The 22,553-nt window shown below is 46.7% G+C and overlaps 1 protein-coding gene across 3 annotated transcripts in view; it reads left to right on the top strand.

Moving 5' to 3' along the window:
- The window catches only part of SFMBT2 (Scm like with four mbt domains 2), a 227,004-nt gene that overhangs the window by 94,995 nt on the left and 109,456 nt on the right, over positions 1-22,553 (top strand). For all 3 annotated transcript variants that reach the window (XM_030321061.1, XM_030321063.1, XM_030321065.1), the window contains 2 exons: positions 12,711-12,799; positions 14,485-14,731. In XM_030321061.1, the coding sequence (XP_030176921.1) occupies positions 12,711-12,799; positions 14,485-14,731 (336 nt within the window). The remainder of the gene's footprint in view (positions 1-12,710; positions 12,800-14,484; positions 14,732-22,553) is intronic.

Below are 22,553 nucleotides of genomic sequence, written 5' to 3'. Positions count from 1 at the left end.
TGTCAGCACAGAGCCCGATGTGGGGCTCGAACTCACGGACCACGAGATCATGACCTGAGCCGAAGTCGGACGCTTAACCAACTGAGCCACCTAGGTGCCCCAGGAACTTCTGTTTTAAATCATTTAAAATTGACTCACCCGGCCTTATGAATCTTTTAAAGTGGACCCACAGAAGGAGTTTTGAGGAATCTGACCCAGAATCTAAAGTTTTGTTGAGTAATTGTGTTTATGTCCTAGATTCCTGAAATAATTTGTGTTGCGCATCTGTTTTATTCTCATGATTACGCAATACATATGTTTGGAGGGGTTTTTCTAAAATTGACATTTTATACATATCATGTAAATTAAGAGACGTCTGTCTGTTGGAAATGCATTTTTTGGTGTATTTGTGACCGATCATAGGCCTGCCTCATCGCTTTGAGTCTCACTGGTTGAACGGGGACTAGAATAGTTCGTCCATTGGATTTTTGGGGAGCACTCCCTGAGGCGCTGCGTGCGAAAGCGTTTGGCTTAGTGTTTGGTACACAGCGAACTCTCTGTAGCTGTTTTGTAATCAGAGTTGCAGGGTCTCCTATCTGCTGGGTTGGGGAAAGATGCCACGTTGATTCCTTTGAAAGGAACAGTTGTGTTTTCAATTGTATGGGCACAGGTTAAGAATCTTTGCTTTAGGGGATATAGTAACTGGTCAAATTGGAACTGTAGTAACGGGCCTGTCTGGGATGAGGAAACTGACCTCACTGTTGGGGGCTTGGTTAAGAGACGTTCCTAGCAGTCCAGTATATGGGTCGTGTGGGATCTGTAGAGCCAATCTTGAAAGAACTGACATCTTTAAAAAAAAAAAATTTAATGTTTACTTTTTGAGAGAGAGACAGAGCCTGAGCAGGGGAGGGGCAGAGAGAGAGGGAGACACAGAATCCAAAGCAGGTTCTAGGCTCCGAGCTGTCAGCACACAGCCCGACACGGGGCTCGAACTCACGAACTGAGCCGTGAGATCAGGACCTGAGCCAAAGTTGGATGCTCAACCGACTGAGCCACCCAGGCGCCCCACACCTTTTTTTGTTTTTTAATGTTTACCTCTTTATTTTTGAGAGAGAGAGACAGAGAGAGAGAGAGAGACAGAGAGAGAGAGAGGGAGAGAGAGGATGCACATGTGCACACGCACACAAGTCGGGTAGGGTCAGAGAGAGAGACACACACACAGAATCCAAAGCAGACTCCAGGCTCTGAGCTGTCAGCACAGAGCCCAACGCGGGGCTCAAACTCACGAACTGCAAGATCATGCCCTGAGCTGAAGTCGGACGCTCAACCTACTGAGCCACCCAGGAACTCCAGAAGAACTGACATCTTGACAATATCCAGTCTTCCTATCCATGAACATGAACTATCTCTTTATTCAGTTCTTTCGGTTCATCATGATTCTTTCGTGCTCTGGAGAGGTCAGTCTCTTGTGCTATTCAAACCTTCACCTGATTCGGTGAAGCCCACCCACATGAGGGAGAGCAGTCTGTTTCACTCAGAGTCCATTGATTTCAGTGTAAATCTCATCCCACATCATCCTCACAGAAAAATCCAGGCTAATGTTTGACCAGGTATCTGGGCACTTGTGTCCCAGGCACGTTCACACGTGAAATAAAACCATTACAGATAGCAATTGTGCAAATCGTCTAAAGATTCCCCGGCTCATGTAATGAGATATATGCAGAGGGCACGTTAATGTAAATTTTATGCAAGCTTGTTTTTTTTCCCTTTCTTTTAAAAGCTTACACCTAAGGGAAGCTTTGGGAAAATTTTCAATGGAAGCTATTTTGCTGCAGCAAAGAAAGTAACTTTACAGAAAGAAATAAGTCAAGTATGTGTGGGAGAGAGATACCTGTGAAAAAAAGTCTTTAACAAAAAAGTGTCTTATTCCATTGAACTTGGAGCCCTGGCCCTTTGTGATATGTCAATTCAGTCCCGACACTTTCTCTGCAGCATGAGCTAATAAAAGACCCGTAGGAAGTTTTTTCTTAGTGGAGAGAGAAAAAAAAAGTGACTCTTTGGAGGAATATTCTTTAAAGGCAGGAACGCGTTTGAAGCGATCGCAGAAATGCCTGTAGAGTGAGATATTGGCAGCTAGAGAAGAATTGGAGAGAATGTGCTAGAATCGGAGAAATTCCACGTTTTATTGGATAAAAAAGTCTCTAAGCAGGGAACAGTGATTGCGTTTGAAATGTCTTTGCCTTCTAGGCTCTTAAAGATACGGTGTGGAGTAATTTGAGTTCTACCTTGAGAATGTCATAAATGATTCTTATCTGTCTGGCTTTTGCTTTGGAAATCTTGGTTGTCTGTGGCGCTGGGAGGCTGTTGGGAACTTCAGGGAAGCAGTTGAGGCCTGGATGCGCACTACCTTGTCTGTTTTTGACTTCTGGGTGATGCCTTTGCCTGGAATGAGCAGGTTCAGTGCTGCCTGATGGGGCCGTAGCGTGTGCTCCTTCAGAAGAACTCCAGAGACATGCCGAATGTCTGCCCTACCTCCTCAGATGTTTATGATGCCAGCTTAATTAAAAGGACGGATCTCTGGCTTTCTGGGTTGTATGTGCCACAACTGAAAACTAAAATGATTACTTAATATCACACGTGAGCCGTTGCAAGCCAGGCAAATGAAGGAAACGGCAGCTCGTTTGTGCACGCTTGTGGCGTGCTATGGCGTTAAATCGTATTTTAGTGAAAGGTCTGTGTAATATCCATGGAAACGGTGGTTCTTCGTCGGAATCCGACAAGTTGTATTTCCACACGAGATTAGGAAAACGGACACGGTTTCCGAAGCCATCGGATCTGTCCGCCCTTACTTCCCGTGACGGATTTTATGAAACACCTGCTGTATGCATTTGTTACTGGGTGTGTTGAGCGCGGATGGAGTGGGCAGGCAGATAGGGACTGTCATTAGGCAAATGAGTACAGACGTGTCATTGTACATTGTGTTCAGGCTGTGAATGGAAAGGCTCTGGGACTCCAGGAGGCAGGATAGCTGATCCTGGAAGTTAGGGAGGACCCATGAGGGAGTTATGGTTGAGGGCAGGAGTTTGCTGGGGACACATGAGGGGGAAGGCGTTTTTGCACCAACGGAGGAGGGTGTTGAGGCCAGTAATGAGGCCACTGGAAGAGTTGAGAGGATACCAGTGTGGAGAGCGAGGGGAAGAGAGGGCCAGTCAGGCAAGACATCGGGCCAGGTTTGGGAGTTTGAAATTTCCTCTAAGATTTAGTGGCTGCATGAAAGGATCTCATGCCTTGTTTTAAAAGGCTCATGTTGAACATAATATTCAAAGTCAAAAGCTCTGCCGTATCTAACAAAGAATTAATATCTGACATAAATAAAGAGCTCTTACAAATCAATATATTTCTCTAAAAGATCAAAGCTTGATTTGATGGATGACAGGTATGAGATGCCTTCCAGAAACCCATGGAAATCTGTGAAGCAGGCAGTGGAATCTGAGATTCTAAGGCTCAGAAAAGAGGTCTGGGGGCGCCTGGGTGGCTCAGTCAGTTAAGGGTCCGACTCGATTTCGGCTCAGGTCATGATCTCGCGGTTCGTGGGTTTGAGCCCTATGTTGGGCTCTGTGCTGACAGCTCGGAGCCTGGAGCCTGCTTTGGATTCTGCGTCTCCCTCTCTCTCTGCCCCTCCCCTACTCGTGCTTTTTCTCTCTCTCAAAATAAATAAACTCTAATAAAAAGAAAAGAGGTGTGGTTTGTAGAGATAAATTTGGCGGTTTGGGGCACGGCTGTGATTGAAGTCACGTGGGTGGATAAAAATTGTCCACGGAAGGACCACCGAGTGAGAGGAAAATCGAGCCAGCCCAGGACCAGATTCTGAGTAATCCTGAATCGTTGGAAGTGAAAGGGGACTGAGAAGGCGTGGCTGGAGAAGGAAGCAAGAAAGACAAAATCCAAGTGATGACTTAGAAGCCCAGAGAAGACTTCTAAGTTTTAGAGAGGACGTTGTCAGCCGTGCGGTCCAGTGGGTGGCTTGGTCGTCGTGGGGGCGGAAATTGAATGGATGGAATGGTGAGTGAAGAGTCAGGTCTTTGCTGAGGTTTGGTTTTGGAGGGGAGCAGAGGAATTAGGGTATTGACTGGTTAGAGTTCAAGGGCGGTTTTTGTGGGATGGGTCATTCGAGAACTTGCAGGGAGCAGCTGGGCTCAGTGGTTTTCTTTATGCTGCAGAGCTGAGTCTTTGGTTTCGGAGGGGCACAGACGGGAGTCAGAGGGAGGCAGGGATGGGGACGGTGGGGTAGGTGAATGACGTGGGTGACAGGATTGGAAGTGGGTGGTTGTTAAGTAAGGAGAACAAACATGACGGTGGCGGTGGCCCCTTCGGACAAGCGTCCCTTCCCTCTGCGTGTCGCCGGTTCGAGGCGCTCCCTGCTGCCCCCGCCCTGGATGGCACGGCCTGTCCTCTAGTATCGTGCAGTTCCCCCCATCCCCTCAACAATGCATTGCTGCACATCGAGACGTCCTGAAGTCCTCGCCTCATTGAAACGGGGGAATAAAATACCATAAGAGCTGATTAGAATGCATTCATCTTCCAGGGAGCTGTGACCGGCGTGCATCGTAGGAGTAACGTCACTACAAGGGAAGTGAGGTTGCAAAGCTGTTGCTTCAGCCGGATTGTAGTGTCGACGGGAAGAGATCTGGCTGGAATTCTGGGTGTTAGGATTATCTCACGCGTGCTCGACTTCTTGCGTGTATGTGCCTTCGTGCGTGCCACGGAGAGCAGGGGTTTGGTTTGGGTGTGGACGACCCGCAGACCACGGGATCGGTCGCCCTCTCGGTGGCGTCCGCTACAAATTAAGTAGCCGTGCGTCGGCATTCATGACGGAAGCATCGTGTAACCTATTCACTGTTGGTCTCGTTCTCAAACTTGAGCCAGTGCCTGTCTTCGCGCATGGCGTATCCTATTGTGGTAAGGCTGTGACTGCAGAGTGTAATAACTAAGAGCGATTGCATGTTACCGCTAGGTAGCAGGTGATCGGTTTACATTAGGAACTACTCTCCATAAGGCAGATTTTGATTCTCTTCTCCGGTACCACTTTGTCAGTGTTTGAAGATGCGATCGTTAGCATGAATTAGCGTTAATATCCAACGTGGGGAGAGGCAATTAAGGGATGAGAAGGCTAAAAAGTATCATCACGCTCTGGAAGAAAGATTTTATTCTAATGATAATGTTTGAAATTAATAAAATAGCAACCATGCGTCTTTTTTTTTTCCCCCCATGGTTGTCATTTTATATCCATGATCTGATGTGCAGGTTTATTAAAAGTTAAATTTGGATTGCCGGAAATCTGTTCACGTACAATTAAAGCATCATTTGGAGGGGCGCCTGTGTGGCTCAGTCAGTGGAGCGTCGACTCTTGATTTTGGCTCAGGTCATGATCCCAGGGTTGTGGGATTGGGCCCCACACATGGGATATTCTTTCTCTCTCCTCTCTCCCTCTGCCCCTCCCCCATTTGCACCCCCGGTCTAGCTCAAAAAACAAAACAAAACAAAAACCCCACCATTTTGAGATGTTTCATATACGTTTTTCTAGAGGAAAACATAGTATGTCATATAAACATTTTAATGCATTAAAGAGGGAATGATGGACAGCATTATCAAAGAATACTTCCCTTTTCCCCAGGGCTGATACTGTGCCACCAGAGTCGTAACTGCAAGGAAGCTTTTTCTCATTAAATGCTTACAGCTGCCCAGCGGAGCAGCTCCCATGAAGTCACATATGACCCCGTAATAAGCTAATTTCAACACAGAGGAGCTCTCCTGCTCTCATTCCCAATATTGAGGAAAATTCTGAGCAACGTGTAGAATGTTAAGTAGCAAAGACCTTTCTTGTTAAGAGTCTGCATAAATACTGGCCAAGGTTTTTTTTTTTTTTAATATTTTTTTAATGTTTATTTTTGAGAGAGAGAGTGCGAGCTGGGGAAGGACAGAGAGAGAGACAGAGAGAGAGAGGAAGACACAGAACCCGAAGCAGGCTCCAGGCTCGAAGCTGTCAGCACAGAGCCCGACGCGGGGCCCGAACCCACAGATCGTGAGATCATGACCTGAGCCCAAGTCAGACGCTTACCTGGCTGAGTCATCCAGGCGCCCCAATACTGACCAAGGCTTTAATGATTATCATGGCCTAAATGTTCCATGTTTTAATTATGTAGAATATTCTGAGCCTCGTACCACTCGTGGTTTCTGTTTCGACCTACAGTCACGACTCTCTTGTTGGTTTCTTCCAACAGCTCTCAGATTATGTCTTTGTGAAATCCTGATCTTCAGAGCAAAATAAGGATATTCCATTTTGTAATTGTTCAACTATATTTATACAACTGAAAGAGCCCTGGAAGGTTGAATTGAAACTTTTCCTCCTACCCATAGACGGCGAGTACCAAAGAATGTGTGTGTGTGTGTGTGTGTGTGTGTGTGTGTGTAAAGATAATGTTTCGATATTTTTCACGAGTTACGTCTTCATCTACGTCGTGTTTATTTCTGAAGACAGGAATACTTTTATCCGCATGTCCGAAGCCCAGTTGTATGTAATGAGGTCCGTTGAACACGGTAGGAGTCTACCAATCCTCTTGACCTGTGGAGTCGTTTTAATCTATTCTTCTGGTTGTGGGAACAATTTAATTTAACCCTTTATGCAAAATTAATGTGGATTCTTTCCTTTAAAAACCTCCAAGGGCAGAACTTTATAGTCTTTTACTCTTAATAGTAAGTAGAAGCACTTCCATTCTTAATTCAAGATCTGCTGTTGCCTCCTTGCCTTAGTGAAGTCAGCATTAAAGAACAGTTTCCTGGTAAGTCCAAGGCGGCGCCTGACATCTTATTGTGAAGCCCCAGTTCTGTTGTGAGCCTGGAGTTTCTGTGGATTGAACACCGTTATTTCTCTCTTCTTCCTCCAGAGACCCCATTAAAATGATAGTAAAGGAATAAAAAATGCATAAACCCACAACAGAAAGGATTGGAAGAGAGACCAGTGCAGAAAAGAAATTTCAGAATGTTCCTAGCAGCTCGAAAGGTGATGAAGGCTTGGTGACGGCCAAAACTCGGTGGGGGCTGCCACCACCCTGGACATCCTTGGCGGGGGGCCCTCGGAGTCCCTGCAGCGCTGGGTGGGGCTGGGACTCACCAGGTGTAATGGGGTGCCTGCAGTCAGAACACTTCCCAGGCTCTACGTCCCCACCCTAGTGGGACAACCGAGGACCAGAATCCGTGTCTGTCCCCCAGGCTCATCTCTGAAGAAACGGACAGAAGTGTCTCGGGGGAACCAGAGAGGCTAGTTTGGGGGTTTGCTTCAATGACAGGAGATACGCAACCCACTCTGAGTCAGAAGCCCCTGCTCCGGGACAAAAGCTCACCTGCAGGGTTTTGTGTGGTCCACGGTCCAAGGGTGATGCGTGACCAGGGGCCAGCAGGCACTCCAGGAGAACCTCTGATAGAAGGAGGGAGAAAAGGAAACAACAGAACACCCCCGCATCAGAGGTTGCAGGGTATACAGGAGGAGAAAATCCTCTCATTACTGTATCGAGAGGGTTTGAAAAGGGTAAAAACCAAGAAAAGCTCTGCAAGAAGGGAACGGTCAAAGAGCAGGACAGAGCCATTGCAAATTATAAGTATGGCCGACGAAGGAAATCCAAAGAAGCTTTGGTTAAAAGCGAACTGAGAAAACTTCCAGAAAGAACAAAAGAAGCCTGTGTGTGTTTAAACCCTGAGACAAAGGAGTATATATGAGTGAATGCGGCCCTGCTGCTCCTTGGTAGTTATTCTCATCTTTCCGGGGAGCGGAAAGGTAGGACGGTAGCCGGTCTGCCTTCTCTGTGGACCTGTGTGTTGAAGCTGGTGACACGGACGGAAAGGTGAGGCGTGTCCATCTGACTTCAGCCTGGGTCTCAGTGCTCAGCATCTGCCTGAATGGGCAGCTTGTACCCACAAGCCAGTGTCCATAACAGGCAGCTTCCTCGAGGAGTCATGGATCATTGAATTCTCTCTGTTTACATGTGCTTGATGGGCCTGGGAGTCCAACACGTGTGGTGTTTTCCCAAATCCTGGGGAAAAAAATGATGGTAATCTTCTGCCTTTTATTTGGCACCTTTTTTTTTTTTTTTTAAACGTAGTCTCTACACCCAACGTGGGGCTTGAACTCACGACCCAGAGATCAAGAGTCATATGCTCTACCGACTGAGCTGGCCAGATGTCCCTATTTGGAACTCGCCGTTCTGGGATCTGGGGCGGTCTCTAAATGTCTTCACAAAAGATGTCCGTGTGTGTGTGCGCACGTGTTTTCTTTTTCTGAAACTCATGTTCATGGTTGTTTCCTTCGGTGAGATGTGGGTTCCTCCCCAGAGTGAGGTGTTAACATGAGGTGTAACTTGGATTTTTAAAAAAGCAGTGTTGGATAATCTATATGTGTGTGTATATACGCACACGTATATACATATTCATGTATATATTTTATATATACTAAGTTTAGGTAATATTAAAACTGAATAGAATCTTGAATACACGTTCATGAGAAGGTTGTCAAAAGATCCTGATTTTAGTCTTCTTATGAATAAAGCGTCTTCTTATGAACTTTTAGGAGTGTGTCTGTGTAAGTTAAAAAACGTGGGGAAATGATTCCAGTGTTGTGGACAGACTTTGATCCACTTACTTTATTAATCATTTCTTTCTCTCTGTAGAGTCCACATTTGATGTCATTGGGTGTGGGGCAGGTTGTAGGTTTTGTGAACTTTAAAGTGTAGAGCATCTGAAGGAAAAGGTAATGACCGTGGGGCCAGAAATTCGTTATTCCGTTTGAGAAAGATTGTTCTTACGTCCATGCTAGTTGATTTTGAGTCTTTGCAGAGAGATGTTCTGTAGGAAATGAAAATATGCAAGTCTTTTACAGTCTTAAAATTTCTAATTAGAAACTTACATGGACACGTAGGAAAATACAGATCAATTTCTATTGCAATGAATTCTAACGAATTTCTGGGCCGTTTTTATTGTACTACAATTTAACGGACTTGAAGATTACTTAAAATAAATCTATTGACTGAGAATTGTAGCCGGGTATGCATAGTGTTTTTATATATGGCAGTATTTTCTGGAATAGATTTTCCATTGGAGCATTTAGAATTTGGAGAACTAAATGTTGACCGAAACAGGTTTTCTTTGAAAAGTAACGGTATTCCTGAGAACTGTTTCCTTACTGCTTTTTAATAAAAAATTGTCGGCGTATCTTTACAGCTAAGATACATTTTTCACGGAGAGTAATTTGTCCGGATGTTCCGTGGCGCATAAAAGATTGCTTCGGAGCCTCGTGTAGAAACATTAATGGCTAGTCGTAGGGCTTCTGGAGTAGACGGTTCACAAGGTGTAAATTTCAGAGCCGTCCCTAGTGTTCTCTTGTGATGACTCAGCCCCCTTAAATTTCAGCCTCTTATGATGTCTTCATAGAGTGATGGCATATTTAAAACATTTTAACTGAAATGTTAACTTTGATTGTGTGGAAGTCAGAATCAACCCTTACATGAAAAACTGCACTTTCTTCTTGTAGTGGATACGGACATAAATTCTGCCAAGTACAGGACCATTTTTCACTCAACTACGCTGCTTGTCCTTCTTTTGTAAGGAAATACATCTTGACCGCGTGCGTTTGTATATTGTCCTGATCTCGAAACTTTTGTTTAGACAGTCATTTGCATATTATCTCTTATCATGCCTGCAATTTAGAGTACTGACCTATCCCTGTGCACAAGCTTTGTGCATCACAGAGTCTCACGGAAAGATTCCTAGTAAGATTGGCATCTGCGTGCTTGAGTTTGAGGTTGAGTCTGACGTTTGTTTTTTTTCTGTGAACTTGGGAAACAGTTAGTTTAAGAACATCCTCCTCAGAGCCTTGTTATGATGATCGAAAGATACAGAGTAACTTAAAGGGCTTTGTAAAGCATAAGGTGAATACAGTTTTTAATCCATTTGTCCCGTACGCCACTGCTCGTTGGTCTTGTCAGTAACTGCAGGCGTGTAGGAGGGCTGTCTCCATCCATGCAGGCTGCTGTAACAAAAATACCACACAGTGGGTGGCTTATAGACAACAGAAATGTATTTCTCACAGTTCTGGACTCTGGAAGATCCAGATAAGCCGGCAACAGATTCTACTTCTTGGTTCATAGTTGGTGTCTTTTGTAGTAATTTCACGTGGTGGGAGGGGCCAGGAAACTCTCTGGGTTCTCATTTATAAGGGCACTAATCCTATTCTAAACCCAGTTACCTCCTGAGGGTCCTACCTTCTAACACAGTCATCTTGGGTGTTGGGATTCAATATGAATTTGGGGGGACACAACCCATTTTGTATATAGCAAGGGGCTAAGTTAGAAATGGGTATAGCATTGAAAAATGATGGTTGCACTTTTTTTTTTTAACGTTTATTTATTTTTGAGGGAGAGAGAGACAGCGTGTGAGCAGGGGAGGGGTGGAGAGAGAAAGAGAGGGAGACACAGAATGTGAAGCAGGCTCCAGGCTCTAAGCTGTCAGCACAGAGCCCAACGTGGGGCTCAAACCCACGAACTGTGAGATCGTGACCTGAGCTGAAGTCGGATGCTTAACTGACTGAGCCACCCAGGCGCCCCGCCCCGATTGCTGCACTTTCTAATGATGGAGAAGAACACAGTACAGGTTTTGCCCCAGATGGATGCATTTCCTTACGAGTGTGTATGTGTGAAATAAGGAAGATGGTGTTTTATTCGAGATAAAAATCTAGTGGCGAAAGTTGGTGAACGGGTGAGTTGTTTGTTTCATCAGGGCCAGGGTTAGGACACTGTGTGGCTTAAAGCTGGACTTTTCAGCCTTGTCTGGATCCATTTTATTTTGCCTGGATTCTTCCACTTTGATTGTTCTCTTGGTCTCACGATCATGAACAGGTGCAGGTGGGGGATCCTGGCCGAGATGCAGGTTAGAGACTGAAGTGGCAGGTGCTGCCATTTTCCCCTCCTGTTGGTAGCCACGCAAAGCATGCTCATGGTTTTGATCTGAAATTTGTGGGGATAAGCAATAAATATTTGGTGAGCGCGTTTAATAATTTCGTATACACTTACAATGAAACAATAGCTCTGATTTATTAATTGCCTGGTACGTGCCTGGTAAGGTTATGTTTTATTGACATATGTTTCTCCATTACTCCTTATAGCATCCCCTGAGCAGAAATGTCGTTAGCACCGTTATACTGACGAGGAAAGACCATGAGATACGTTGGGTAACTTACTCAAAGTTACGGCCAGTGATGGCAGAGCCAGCCACGGAGTCCAGAGTCCCCCTCAGGCCATGACGTAACCTTTTCCCTCCATACCTTTACGCCCTAGTTGCCTTCTGTTAAGACTCTGTTCCTTTCGGTTTGAGCAAGAAACTGTTAAACTTTTTTTTTTATGTTTATTTATTTTTGGGAGACAGAGCATGAGTTGGGGAGGGGCAGATAGAGAGAGAGGGAGACACAGAATCCGAAACAGGCTCCAGGCTCCGAGCTGTCAGCACAGAGCCCGACGCGGGGCTCGAACTCACAGACCGCGGAGATCATGACCTGAGCCGAAGGCGGACACTCAACCCACTGAGCCACCCAGGCGCCCCTTGAGCAAGAAATGGTTGTCTCATGCCTTTGCAGAGCACAAGCAACTCACGAAAGCTGAGTAGCGAATGTATCCTCGGCCGGGCTCCAGGGCCGGCTGGCTCTCCGTGGGATCCACAGAGTGGCCGGATGGGGATCTGAGGCTCGCTGCCGTCTGTTCCTGGCGTTGTGAATCCTGTGATGCCCCGGGGAAGGTCCAGGGCCTCTCCTGGGTGTGGACGTAACCTGGCGAAGCCTTTGGACATCTGCGATTTGGGAGCTAGGCCAGGAATGCTGTGTTCCTTAAGTCTCGGGTTCTAAGCGCTTGTTGATTGTTGACTTCCGCGTCTGCTATTCCTTTGTTCAGAGATGTCTCGGCCAAGTCCTTCCTTGTCCTGGGTGTGGTCCCCGCTGCTTGGGGCGCCGTCACTTTGGTACTTAGAGACCTGCACTAGCTTCCTCTTGGGTTTCTCTGCCGTTAGCCTCTTCTGTTTCCATCCGAGCCTTTATGCTGTTTTCAGATTCAGTTTATACAGCGACTTCCCGTTTATTCAGTGTTCATGCTGGCTTTCTGGGCGGCCGCGTGGCGCGTGTCACCGTTCCCACCCCCCCCGGACTGGACGCTGCCTCCTCCTCCACGTCTCCCTCCCTGTGCCTCCCCTCAGCTCCTTCTCTCAGTCCAAAAATCCCTTCTTCCTCTTCTCCACCTGTGAAACCTTTCCTGTCCTTCAGAGCCTGTGGCTGTTTTTCCACCTGAGTCTTCTGCCCCTCACGGATCCCTTTCTTCTTGGAACCTCCCCAGTTTTGTGCTCGACAGTATCTTCTTTTTGCCCACGGAAGTTTCTGAATAGATGCTAAGACAGCAGGGCCCCGTATTCTTCAGCCCCCTGGATACCCAGCAAAATCGAGGCCCACCGGAGGCATGAAGTCACCCGCTGATGACAGATTTCTTGTCTTCGTTTTAGAACTGAAGCCTGGTGCTTAAAATTAAGAAAAGTATCGAAAACCACACGCGTGTCCTGGGAAGTGCTGCGATGTTTCACTTCTCGGACACTCCCCTGCTGTGTTGAAGTGTTGTTGTTGTTTTTTTTTTCTTCTTTTGTCTTGCCAGCAATCAAAGAGAAGTACACAGACTGGACAGAATTCCTCATTCGTGATTTGACTGGTTCCCGGACGGCCCCCGCCAGCCTCCTGGAAGGTGTATGTATTGTTGTTATTCAGCTATTCTGTGTCTGAAGCATGACAGTTACATGAGCGCCTTTGCATATATCCTTCGGCAGGTGCATGTGTATGTGCGGATGTCTCCACCCAAATGGCCTCACTTCCTGTTTGTTTCATGAGTTGCTTTGGTTAATCTTACGGCACTCAAGACACTTCACCTGTGTTCCAGTCAATAAGTGGAAAATTTGCCTCACGTCTTTCAATAATAACGTTAGGATATCTTTCCACTCTCCTGTACACTTAAGTCTCCATCCTATATTAGTGAATTTAAAGTCCCGTGGAATAACTGATCTTATGGAGGTGACCACTAAGTATACGTGCTCTGGTGTAGCCTTGGGGTATACCGATAAGTGGTTCCATTGACTACTCCGTTCTTGGATGTATACCCTCATGATGATAACACACGGGTGTTACATAATAATTGAATTAGCTTCCCCTTATGAAAACAAAGGGAGAACTGGCTAATCATATTTCAGTGCGGTTAAGGTATTTTTAAGGTACTGAGGAAAAAAATAGTTTAATCTGCAACCTTGACGGTTCATCTAACAATAATTTCGTGATAAAGCATTTAAATATTTACCATATATAATAGGAGGGACAGTGCACTGTCAAAAATAATTACTGAGTTACCAAATCTGTTTGAAAAATGCCCCCCCCCCCCGCCCCAAACGGGGAAACACATAGTAAATAACAAGGAATACGGTGTGGATTTTGACACTCATTATTCTCTTAACGTTAACCGTAAATTTCCCTCTTCTCATCAATGACATTGACTTTTGGAGCACTGCTGTGTGATATATAGTTATCCAGTGTTGTTTTGTGAAGATTTTGCCTAATGTATTTGCTTATCTTAATGGCTCTTAATTCAATTGTTTGGTTAACAAATCAAAATGATGGTTCTTCACCCTTTCAGAAGGACAAATTGTCTTTCTCTGTTCATTCTTTTTTTTTTTTTTTTTTTTTTTTAATGTATTTGCCCTCACGGCTGACTGAACAAACACCCTTTTCACGTCCTAACTTACGCTGAGAGGGTTGCTTATACGGGGCCGTAATTATATATCGTCTCTAAACTAACTGTCGGGTCAGGTGTAGAAATAACTTCACATTAATTGTCGAATGTAGCCGATCATTAAACGTGGAATAAACATGCCATCTACACCTCTTCACACAAGTATGAGAGAGTCTTAATCCTTAGAGTGGTAGCCAGTTTAAGATAAATGTCTGTTGGGTCACAGTACGAAGTGATAGCCCCATAGCGGATACATCTGTCTATGGGAAAAGTAGACATTTCGCTACCACATGTTTTCCAGCTCGAGGCAAATTGGGTGCAACTCTCCTTAAAAGCATGCTTATTTCGAGCAAACCCGGTTTTATCCGGGAAGGGTGATTTGTTTGGTGAGAACGAGAGCGCAAACTGTTATGTTCTGTTAACTTGCGAGTGTCGTCGGGCAGAGGGCTGGGTGAAATGTGCAAGTGTGTGTGGGGGGGAAGCGGGCAGGGGCGGGGCCGTGGGCGCGGAAAGGAGGGGGGAGGAGGGAAACGCCAGACTGTCTGCCAATAGCTTGGATGATGGTGTGAGAAAATATTATCTTCTGCTGTCATCTGTTTCCATGAGAACCTCAACATAAAGTTTAAAATAAGGAGTTTTGCTTCTGTTTAAACAGCCTCTGCGAGGGAAAGGCCCTATAGACCTCATTACAGTTGATTCCTTAATAGAACTTCAGGACTCTCACAACCCTTTTCAGTACTGGATAGTTAGTGTGATTGAAAATGTTGGAGGAAGATTACGCCTTCGCTATGTGGGATTGGAGGACACTGAATCCTATGACCAGTGGTTGTTTTACTTGGATTACAGACTTCGACCAGTTGGTTGGTGTCAAGAGAATAAGTACAGAATGGACCCACCTTCAGGTAAGGGCCGAGGCTAAGGCTGCTGGGAAGTACTTGGGAAAAACGTGTGGTATTTTCCCGGATACGCCTCTGGAGACTTTGTTCAGGTCCGTGTACGTGCATCTTGAGCCTTTTAACTTAAGAATACTTTCTGTAGAAAACGGAACTCAAGGCCTCAGGTAATAATACTTTACGAGGGGAAAGCAGCGGAGGCTGCGGTGAAGTTTCATCTAGTTCCTTTGGAATCCCTGGTTCGCAAATGAAAGGCCCAGTGGACTGGGTCTTGGTCATATTCTCCCTTTTTCTTTAGGAATTTTGACGGTCTTGGAAGTAAGTTCCAAAATCTCTGTCTGTCCATCCATCCTTCATCCATCCATCTATCCATCCATCCATCCACCCACCCACCCACTCATCCATTCACCCTCTCATCCGTTCGTTCATTCATCCACCTCTGTTCGTCTGTACCCTGCCCCTCATCCATACCCCTCCATCCACTGGTCCATCTATCTGTCCATCCACTTACCTACCTATCCATCCATTCACCCTTCACCCTCCCAACCTCCCACCCATTTGCCATCCATCCATCTACCCACGTCCGTCCATCCATCCATCCATCCATCCATCCATCCATCCATCCAAATATCCAAACCAAATGCTTGTTTATATAATCTGTCCTGACCTGGAAATGGCAAAGAGAAAATCGTCATACGTTTTTTCCTGGCACATCAGGGATATTAATTCGCTTCAAAAGCACCGTCAAATGACTTTACGCAGACTTACTGGGACAAAATAGTGCATTATGCTTCCATACGTACCTCACCGGGCGAGAATCTCACTGTTCACAAGCTGACCATTCTTGAACGTTCAGTGTGTGCCAGGTGATTTTACATCTGGTGTGGTATTTGTTTTGATTGCAAAAAAGTGCTGCATGTTTGGTGTGAATATTTCCTTTTCCAGCAGAGAAAATTTGAGACTGAGAGTAAGCTACTTGTCCAAGGTCATCTAGTTTGAAGGGCGATGGCCCCTTGCCCCCCATTTCTTCCCGTTCTCCCTGCTGCCCATACTGGCCTTACCAGTTTTTTTAATGGGTATCCTCAGAACAAAAGAATGTTGCACATGGAATTAAAGATGACAAGGTAGAAATATTATTGTCTTCCAGAGATTTCTGTTTTTCATCCTGGTCCGTTTCACCAGATATACTGGAAGCAGAGAGCCAAGTATTTTATTAAAATTGCCGGAGATCTTTTTTCCTGCCATATTAGGTGCCGGTGCCCGTCTTGAGTCCGTGAAGCGAAGGAGTTAACATTCCTCCCTTCTGTCACTCAAGGGCTTTAATTGAAAAAAAAAAAAAAAAGTTCCTGGTTCTGTATGTCATGTATTTGCATTTATGTTGAGTTTGACAGGCATATAGACCCATAACATGGTATTTTATTAGTATTATTGTTGTCAACGTTTTGAGAAGCAGCCAGGAAATCCATTTATACCCTGAGTAATTTTGGACTCTGATGACAAACAAAGGGCCTGTCAGTGTTGAGAAAAGATCTAAGCTCACATTTGCCTTGGGATTCATAACCTGGCAGGAGAAATTTACTTTGTGTGGGAAGTCGGGTGTATAAATCTTAGCTTAGTATCTAATTGCTTTATAAATTTTAGGAGATCCCTATATTTGCCAGTGTGAACATTTATAGCAAAGGATTATTACTTGCCTCTTAGGTTCTGTGCAGTGTTCTTTGCTGTGAAGTCTGGGGACTCATACTCCAAAGCAAGAATAATGGAAAGTGTCACCATAGAAACTTAGGAGATACTTGCACAGGAGAGCTCTCTCTCTCTCTCTCTCTCTCTCTCTCTCTCTCTTTCTGTCTCTTTTAGATAATTTAATGTCTTTATAAGACAAGAATAAATTGTGTTTACCGGTCTTAGTGAATTTCTGGACACGAATTGTCCATTCCACTGAAGAGTTCGTGGGTGTCCTTAAAGAATTTGGAGGAGGCCTTCGTCGTGAAGAAGTTTATTTTCTCGACATTTAAATTGTTGGCAAGAGAGGTTTTGTATGGGGAGAGGAAAATAAAAGGCAAAAGGACACTCAAGTGTGGCTTTTAGTTCTTCAGATGAGGTTCTTCATGCAAGATGAAAGCTGGGTTCCCTTGCCTCATGCAGCAGAACAACACGCGAGGTGGCGATTATAGTAGCTGAGTTTTATTTTATTTTTTTTGTGTTTACTTAAATTCCAGTTAGTTAGCATACAGCGTAATATTAGTTTCAGGTGTACAGTTTCGTGATCCATCCATTCCTTGCATCACCCAGTGCTCATCACAAGTGTGTCCTTGATCCCCATCACCTAGTTCCCCCATCCCCCACCCGCCTCCCCTCTGGTGACCAGCACTGTGCTCTCTATAGTTAAGAGTCTGTTCCTTGGCTTCCCCCCGCCTCCCCCCTTCCCCCCCACCCCCCGCTCATTTGTTTTGTTTCTTAAATCCCACGTATGAGTGAGATCGTATGCTGTTTGCCTTTCTCTGACTGGCTTATTTCACTGAGGATAATACTGCCCAGCTCCATCCATGTTGTTGCAAATGTCAAGGTCTCATCCTTTTTTACGGCTGAGTAAGACTCCGTTGCATGTAGAAACCACATCTTCTTTATCCGTTCACCTATTGATGGACACTTGGGCTGCCTCCATCCTTTGGCCGTCGTGGATCACGCTGCTATAAATGTAGGGTACCCGTGTCTTATACACGCGAACAGAACCCAGTACTTTGGGCCTGTGTAAATCAATTTCAAGACCCAGAGGGACTCGAAACTTACACGGTCGTGCTCTTTCCTTAACGGAAATATAGGTGGGAAGAAAATTTCCGGCTTGCATAAAAATATTAGCTGTTGTTCTTATCGCCAGACACCCTTAGCTAGATGAAAAGTGTTGACTGTTCAGTAAGAAGGGGGTTTGGAGGTGTGGGGCGGAGGGGAGAGGAGAGATGGCTCAGGGTGCACCTGAGAGTAAGCCCTGTGGACCCCCCTTCCACGCCTGCCTTGCTGTGTCCCCACTAACTGCCCCCTTCGCCAACACGAAGCGTGGCCCATCCTTCGGTTTTACTTACTGTTTTTACTTGTTAAAGGGCATGAGATTTCTCAACCGTTCAGTACAAATCAAGGCAGAAGTAAGGAGTAGTAGAAAGTGGCTGGATAGTTTTCAAAAACGCTAGGAAAGGGGGCTGCTCGTAGACCGTCTAGCAGAGAGAAAGCTACATTCCCTGTGTCTTCCCATCTCTGGCTCAAACTGGAGAAGACAGGTCGGGGGAGGACAGAAAGAGGGGAAGAAGCCCCCCCCCCCCCCCCCGTCACACCCAGGGCGGTCGGGGGGGCACGTGGGTGCTGACGGAGGAGGTTGAATCCAGCTTCGGTGAAGACTGGGTGAGGGAACGGAAAATGATGAAACGCCAGGGGGTCGAGGAAGAGGGCAGCCACTTCCTGAAGTCCTTAGCGGTTCAGGCTTTATCGGGAGAGGACCGGAAATCCTCCCAGTAGCGGCTTCCCTTCTGTGCTGAACGGAAGGCAGTCTGCGATCAGACCCGAGCTCCTTCTCCAGCCACGCAGCCCTGGAGCCCTGCACTCTGAGTGCTCTCCCTGCACCTCCGCTTCCTCTGTGTTCCACAGGCTTGCTAGGCACGTCCTGTCCTCGGGGGGCCATTCTTCCAGATGTGACATTGACCGTCCCCTCGCTTCGTTCAGACGGTCCCGTCATGAGGGCATTTCAGTACCCCTCTAACCGAACATCTGTGTCTGATTCTGTGCTGCGTCCCCGGTGCCTGGCGCATCGTGGGTGCTCAGTGAATATTTGTCCGGTGAACTGACTGAATAAAAAGCTGGGGATGTCTCTAGGGAGGGAGGGAACCAGCCGAGTCCAGCTTTCAAGAGCCAAATAATTATTGGGGCTGCGGACGCCAATCTGGAGGGGGAGACCTCCCCCAGAATGGCAAGAGCTGTGCTAGCCTTTTTGCCCCTGATGAGTAAGGGGAGCGTTTGAAAACAGGGTCGGATCAAGCAGAGATGCTCTTTGTTGTTGTTGTTGTTGTTTTTTTTTTTGAAATTTATTGTCAAGTTGGTTTCCATACAACACCCAGTGCTCATCCCAAAAGGTGCCCTCCTCAATACCCATCACCCACCCTCCCCTCCCTCCAACCCCCCATCAACCCTCAGTTTGTTCTCAGTTTTTAAGAGTCTCTTGTGCTTTGGCTCTCTCCCACTCTAACATCTTTTTTTTTTTTTTTTTCCTTCCCCTCCCCCATGGGTTTCTGTTAAGTTTCTCAGGATCCATATAAGAGTGAAAACATACGGTATCTGTCTCTCTCTGTATGGTTTATTTCACTTAGCATCACTCTCTCCAGTTCCATCCACGTTGCTACAAAGGGCCAGATTTCATTCTTTCTCATTGCCACATAGTACTCCATTGTGTATGTAAACCACAATTTCTTTATCCATTCATCAGTGGATGGACATTTAGGCTCTTTCCGTAATTTGGCTATTGTTGAGAGTGCTGCTATAAACATTGGGGTACAAGTGCCCCTATGCATCAGTACTCCTGTATCCCTTGGGTAAATTCCTAGCAGTGCTACTGCTGGGTCATAGGGTAGGTCTATTTTTAATTTTTTGAGGAACCTCCGCACTGTTTTCCAGAGCAGCTGCACCAGTTTGCATTCCCACCAACAGTGCAAGAGGGTTCCCGTTTCTCCGCATCCTCTCCAGCATCTATAGTCTCCTGATTTGTTCATTTTGGCCACTCTGACTGGCGTGAGGTGGTATCTGGGTGTGGTTTTGATTTGTATTTCCCTGATGAGGGAGATGCTCTCTGTTGATGGGATCTGTTGTTGAGCACCCGGCGTGGCTCCAGGACCCACTCCGTGGGCAGGAATATGGCTCTGTGGGGTTCACGGTGTTTTTCGTTCCTCCAGAAGAGTTCACGTGTGGCTCTAGCTCGAAGAAGCGGGCGGAGCTGGAAGAACGTGGACTTGGAGCCAGGGTCTGAGTTCCAGCTTCTTCTTGCACTTCTGTCCCTCGCTACAGAGCCCTGGGCAGCCCCTCTACTTTCCTCCTCTGCAAAATGGGGGTCGTTGTACATTTGCCGTGCCGTGGAGCGTTGACAAGATACCGCAAGTGGTGGGCGTTTTCGAGATACTCGTTCTGTGATCAGAGTTGTGTGGTTCTATTCGGGTTTCTAGCAAATTTGAGAAGGTTGTTGAGGTCAGTGGTCTCTTAGAGGCCCCCCCCCCCCCCCCCCCGCTCTCGTGTTTCTGGATGTTCGGAGAGCGAGGTAGAGTCTTACGTGTTGTTGCGAAAACTAAGGACAAGAAACCTTCTGAGGCCTTTTGCATCTCTGTCTCTCGATGTTTTTCCATATTTTTTTTTGCCCTCACCACCTTTATGGCAACCATTTTTTTTTTCTTTGTCTTCCTGAGTCTGGAAATTTCTGAACTATTTCGCCATCCAAAGATGGTTGTCGCTTTCCGTATTAGTTAGCCCAGGCGGCCACACAAAACGCGCGGAGGGCTTAAATGACACAGATGATTTTCTCGTGGTGTTGGAGGATGTGAGTCCGAGATGCGGGTGTTGGTAGGGTTGAGTTCTGGGGACAGCCCACTTCCTCCTCTGTGGATACCCTCTTCTTTATGTGCACGTGGAAAGAGAGAGAGACAGAGAGCTCGGTGCTCCTCCCGTCATGAGGACCCTACCTTCATGACCGCGTCTAACCCTGATTACCTCCTGAAGGCCCCATCTCCAAACACCATCCCATTGGGGGTTAGAACTTCAGCGTATTAATTTTGGGGAGACGCCAACATTCCGTCTGCAGCTTCCCAGTGTCTGGAAGCAAGCATAGACCAGTCTTTGCTCACTGGTGAGACAGGAAGGGGTGGTCGTTGCAGGGTGCATGAAAAGGGGGGGGTCACCCCTCCAGGCTTTCCTTCAGTCGGAGGCTGTGAGCTGGTGGTCCTCTGCTCCCCTCCTGTTTTCTCTAGCCCTCGCCTCGCAAGAGCCGGCCAAACGCTCAGAGGGCGAGCGCCTCATTTCCACTTAGGCTTCTAGTTAAAGATGGGTCAGGCCAGATTTTAATTGCTTATTACTTCCCCGCAAACAGAAATCGACATGATACACTCTATTAAATTACCTGCATCACAATCATTTTAAGAAAATGGTTTATGTTCTTTTAATGGCGCTATTTATCGTCCATAAACTTGCTGGTGTAACCAAGCGCCTCTCTGTCCTAATGAAACACACACACGGAATATTGTTCTCTGTTTATTGGAACCGTGAGGTGTTTAGCTTTTGCAGGTGGTTGAGCATTCCGGAAAAAACCACATTTGATTTTCAGCTTCTAAGAGAAGTGTGCCTTGCCATGGGGTTAAATTCCATATCAGGGCTTAATATCCTCAGAAAGAAGACAAAGGATCGTAAGGTTGTAGGACAGAGACAAAAATCGCATGGAGCCTGGGTTTCTTAGTCCATCCAGGCTGTTCTAGGAGAATAAATACCACAGACTGGGCATTTATTATTTCTCCCAGTTCTGGAGGCTGCAGGTCCGAGATCAGGGCACCCACAGATTTGGTGTCCGCTTCCTGGGTCATGGGCAGCCGTCCTTCAGCATCCTCACATGGTGGGAGGGGCGAAGAGGCTCTCTGGGGTCTCTTTTATAAGGGCACTAATCCCGTTCGTGGGGGCTCTCCCCCTTGTGACCTCCCGAAGGCCCCACCTCCTAACCATCACTTTTGGGGAAGGATTTCAACATGACTTTTTGGGGGGACACCTTCTGAGATGGCGTGGTGGACAGAGTGGTGCCCCGCCAGCGTGTGGGGACACCTGCCAGGGCCGGGAAGGGCTGTGAGCATCCCTGCTGGGGTCTGCACATCACCGTGCTCTGTTCTGGTGGTCTGGGTCCAGCCCCGGCCAGGTGGGGCTTTTGCTCTGGTCTCGCATAGTTTTCATGAACCACTCTTCTCTTCCCCTCTTCTCTATCTCTGGGGCTCCCCAGCCCCCAGATGCCTCAGTTGCAGACTGCAGGGGTTCAGGCACCAGCACGGGGGACCCTCTCTTGCCTTTGCTCACCCTTTGTGTCTTGTCTTTGACCAGCACCGTCCTTTTTCGTGACCTTGGCTCTCTTTTTACTACCGTGCCAAGGTTGAACTCCCTATTGACCAGCATCCCGACCCCTGGGACGGTGAATTTGTTCCTGTCTGCTCAGGAAATCTGGGCTCCTGTGTGTCCTTTCCCTCCTGAGGCTCTTGACCTGCTGCACTTGGTGTCAGGCTTTGCTTCCTGGAGCAGTTGTCTCCCTTTCACCGAGGTTTTAATGCAGTGCCCGTGAGCTGAACCGTTGGTGCGTTTCAGGGAATCCTTCTCCTCATGGGGCAGTTTATAAGGCTGTGAACTGGTCCCTCTTCCTCCTTTGTGGGACCCTGTGACCAGCGATTTCTTTGTCCTTTGTGGGACCCTGTGCCCCCCTCCTCACCTGTGCATGGTGGAGGGACCGTTGGTTCATTTTCTGGGGCCCCACTGTGTCCGCCCGAGTACGTCAGATACTGTGAAGGAGAATCACTTTCTTTTTGTGTTCCGATATAGAAATGCCAAATTGGGGAAAAAAGATTCCCTAGAGGTAGAAGAGTATAAATAAAATGTTAAGGAGGATTGTACGGTGTGCACAGCAGAGCCCGTCTGGTCACTCATAGCCCTTGACGTGACTTTGCGTAACGGACAGTGAATGACGGTGGGCTGAACCTTGATGACTTGACTCCTTCCGGCAGCATCTTTATCCTCTCGTAATTCTGGTAGCCTGAAAAGACTCGATAAACTGCTAAAACAC

The sequence above is a fragment of the Lynx canadensis genome, chromosome B4 (genome assembly GCF_007474595.2).
Source record: "Lynx canadensis isolate LIC74 chromosome B4, mLynCan4.pri.v2, whole genome shotgun sequence".
Taxonomy (NCBI): Eukaryota; Metazoa; Chordata; class Mammalia; order Carnivora; family Felidae; genus Lynx; species Lynx canadensis.
Note: the sequence above shows the minus strand (reverse complement) of the source record. Positions and strands in the feature narration are given on the sequence as shown.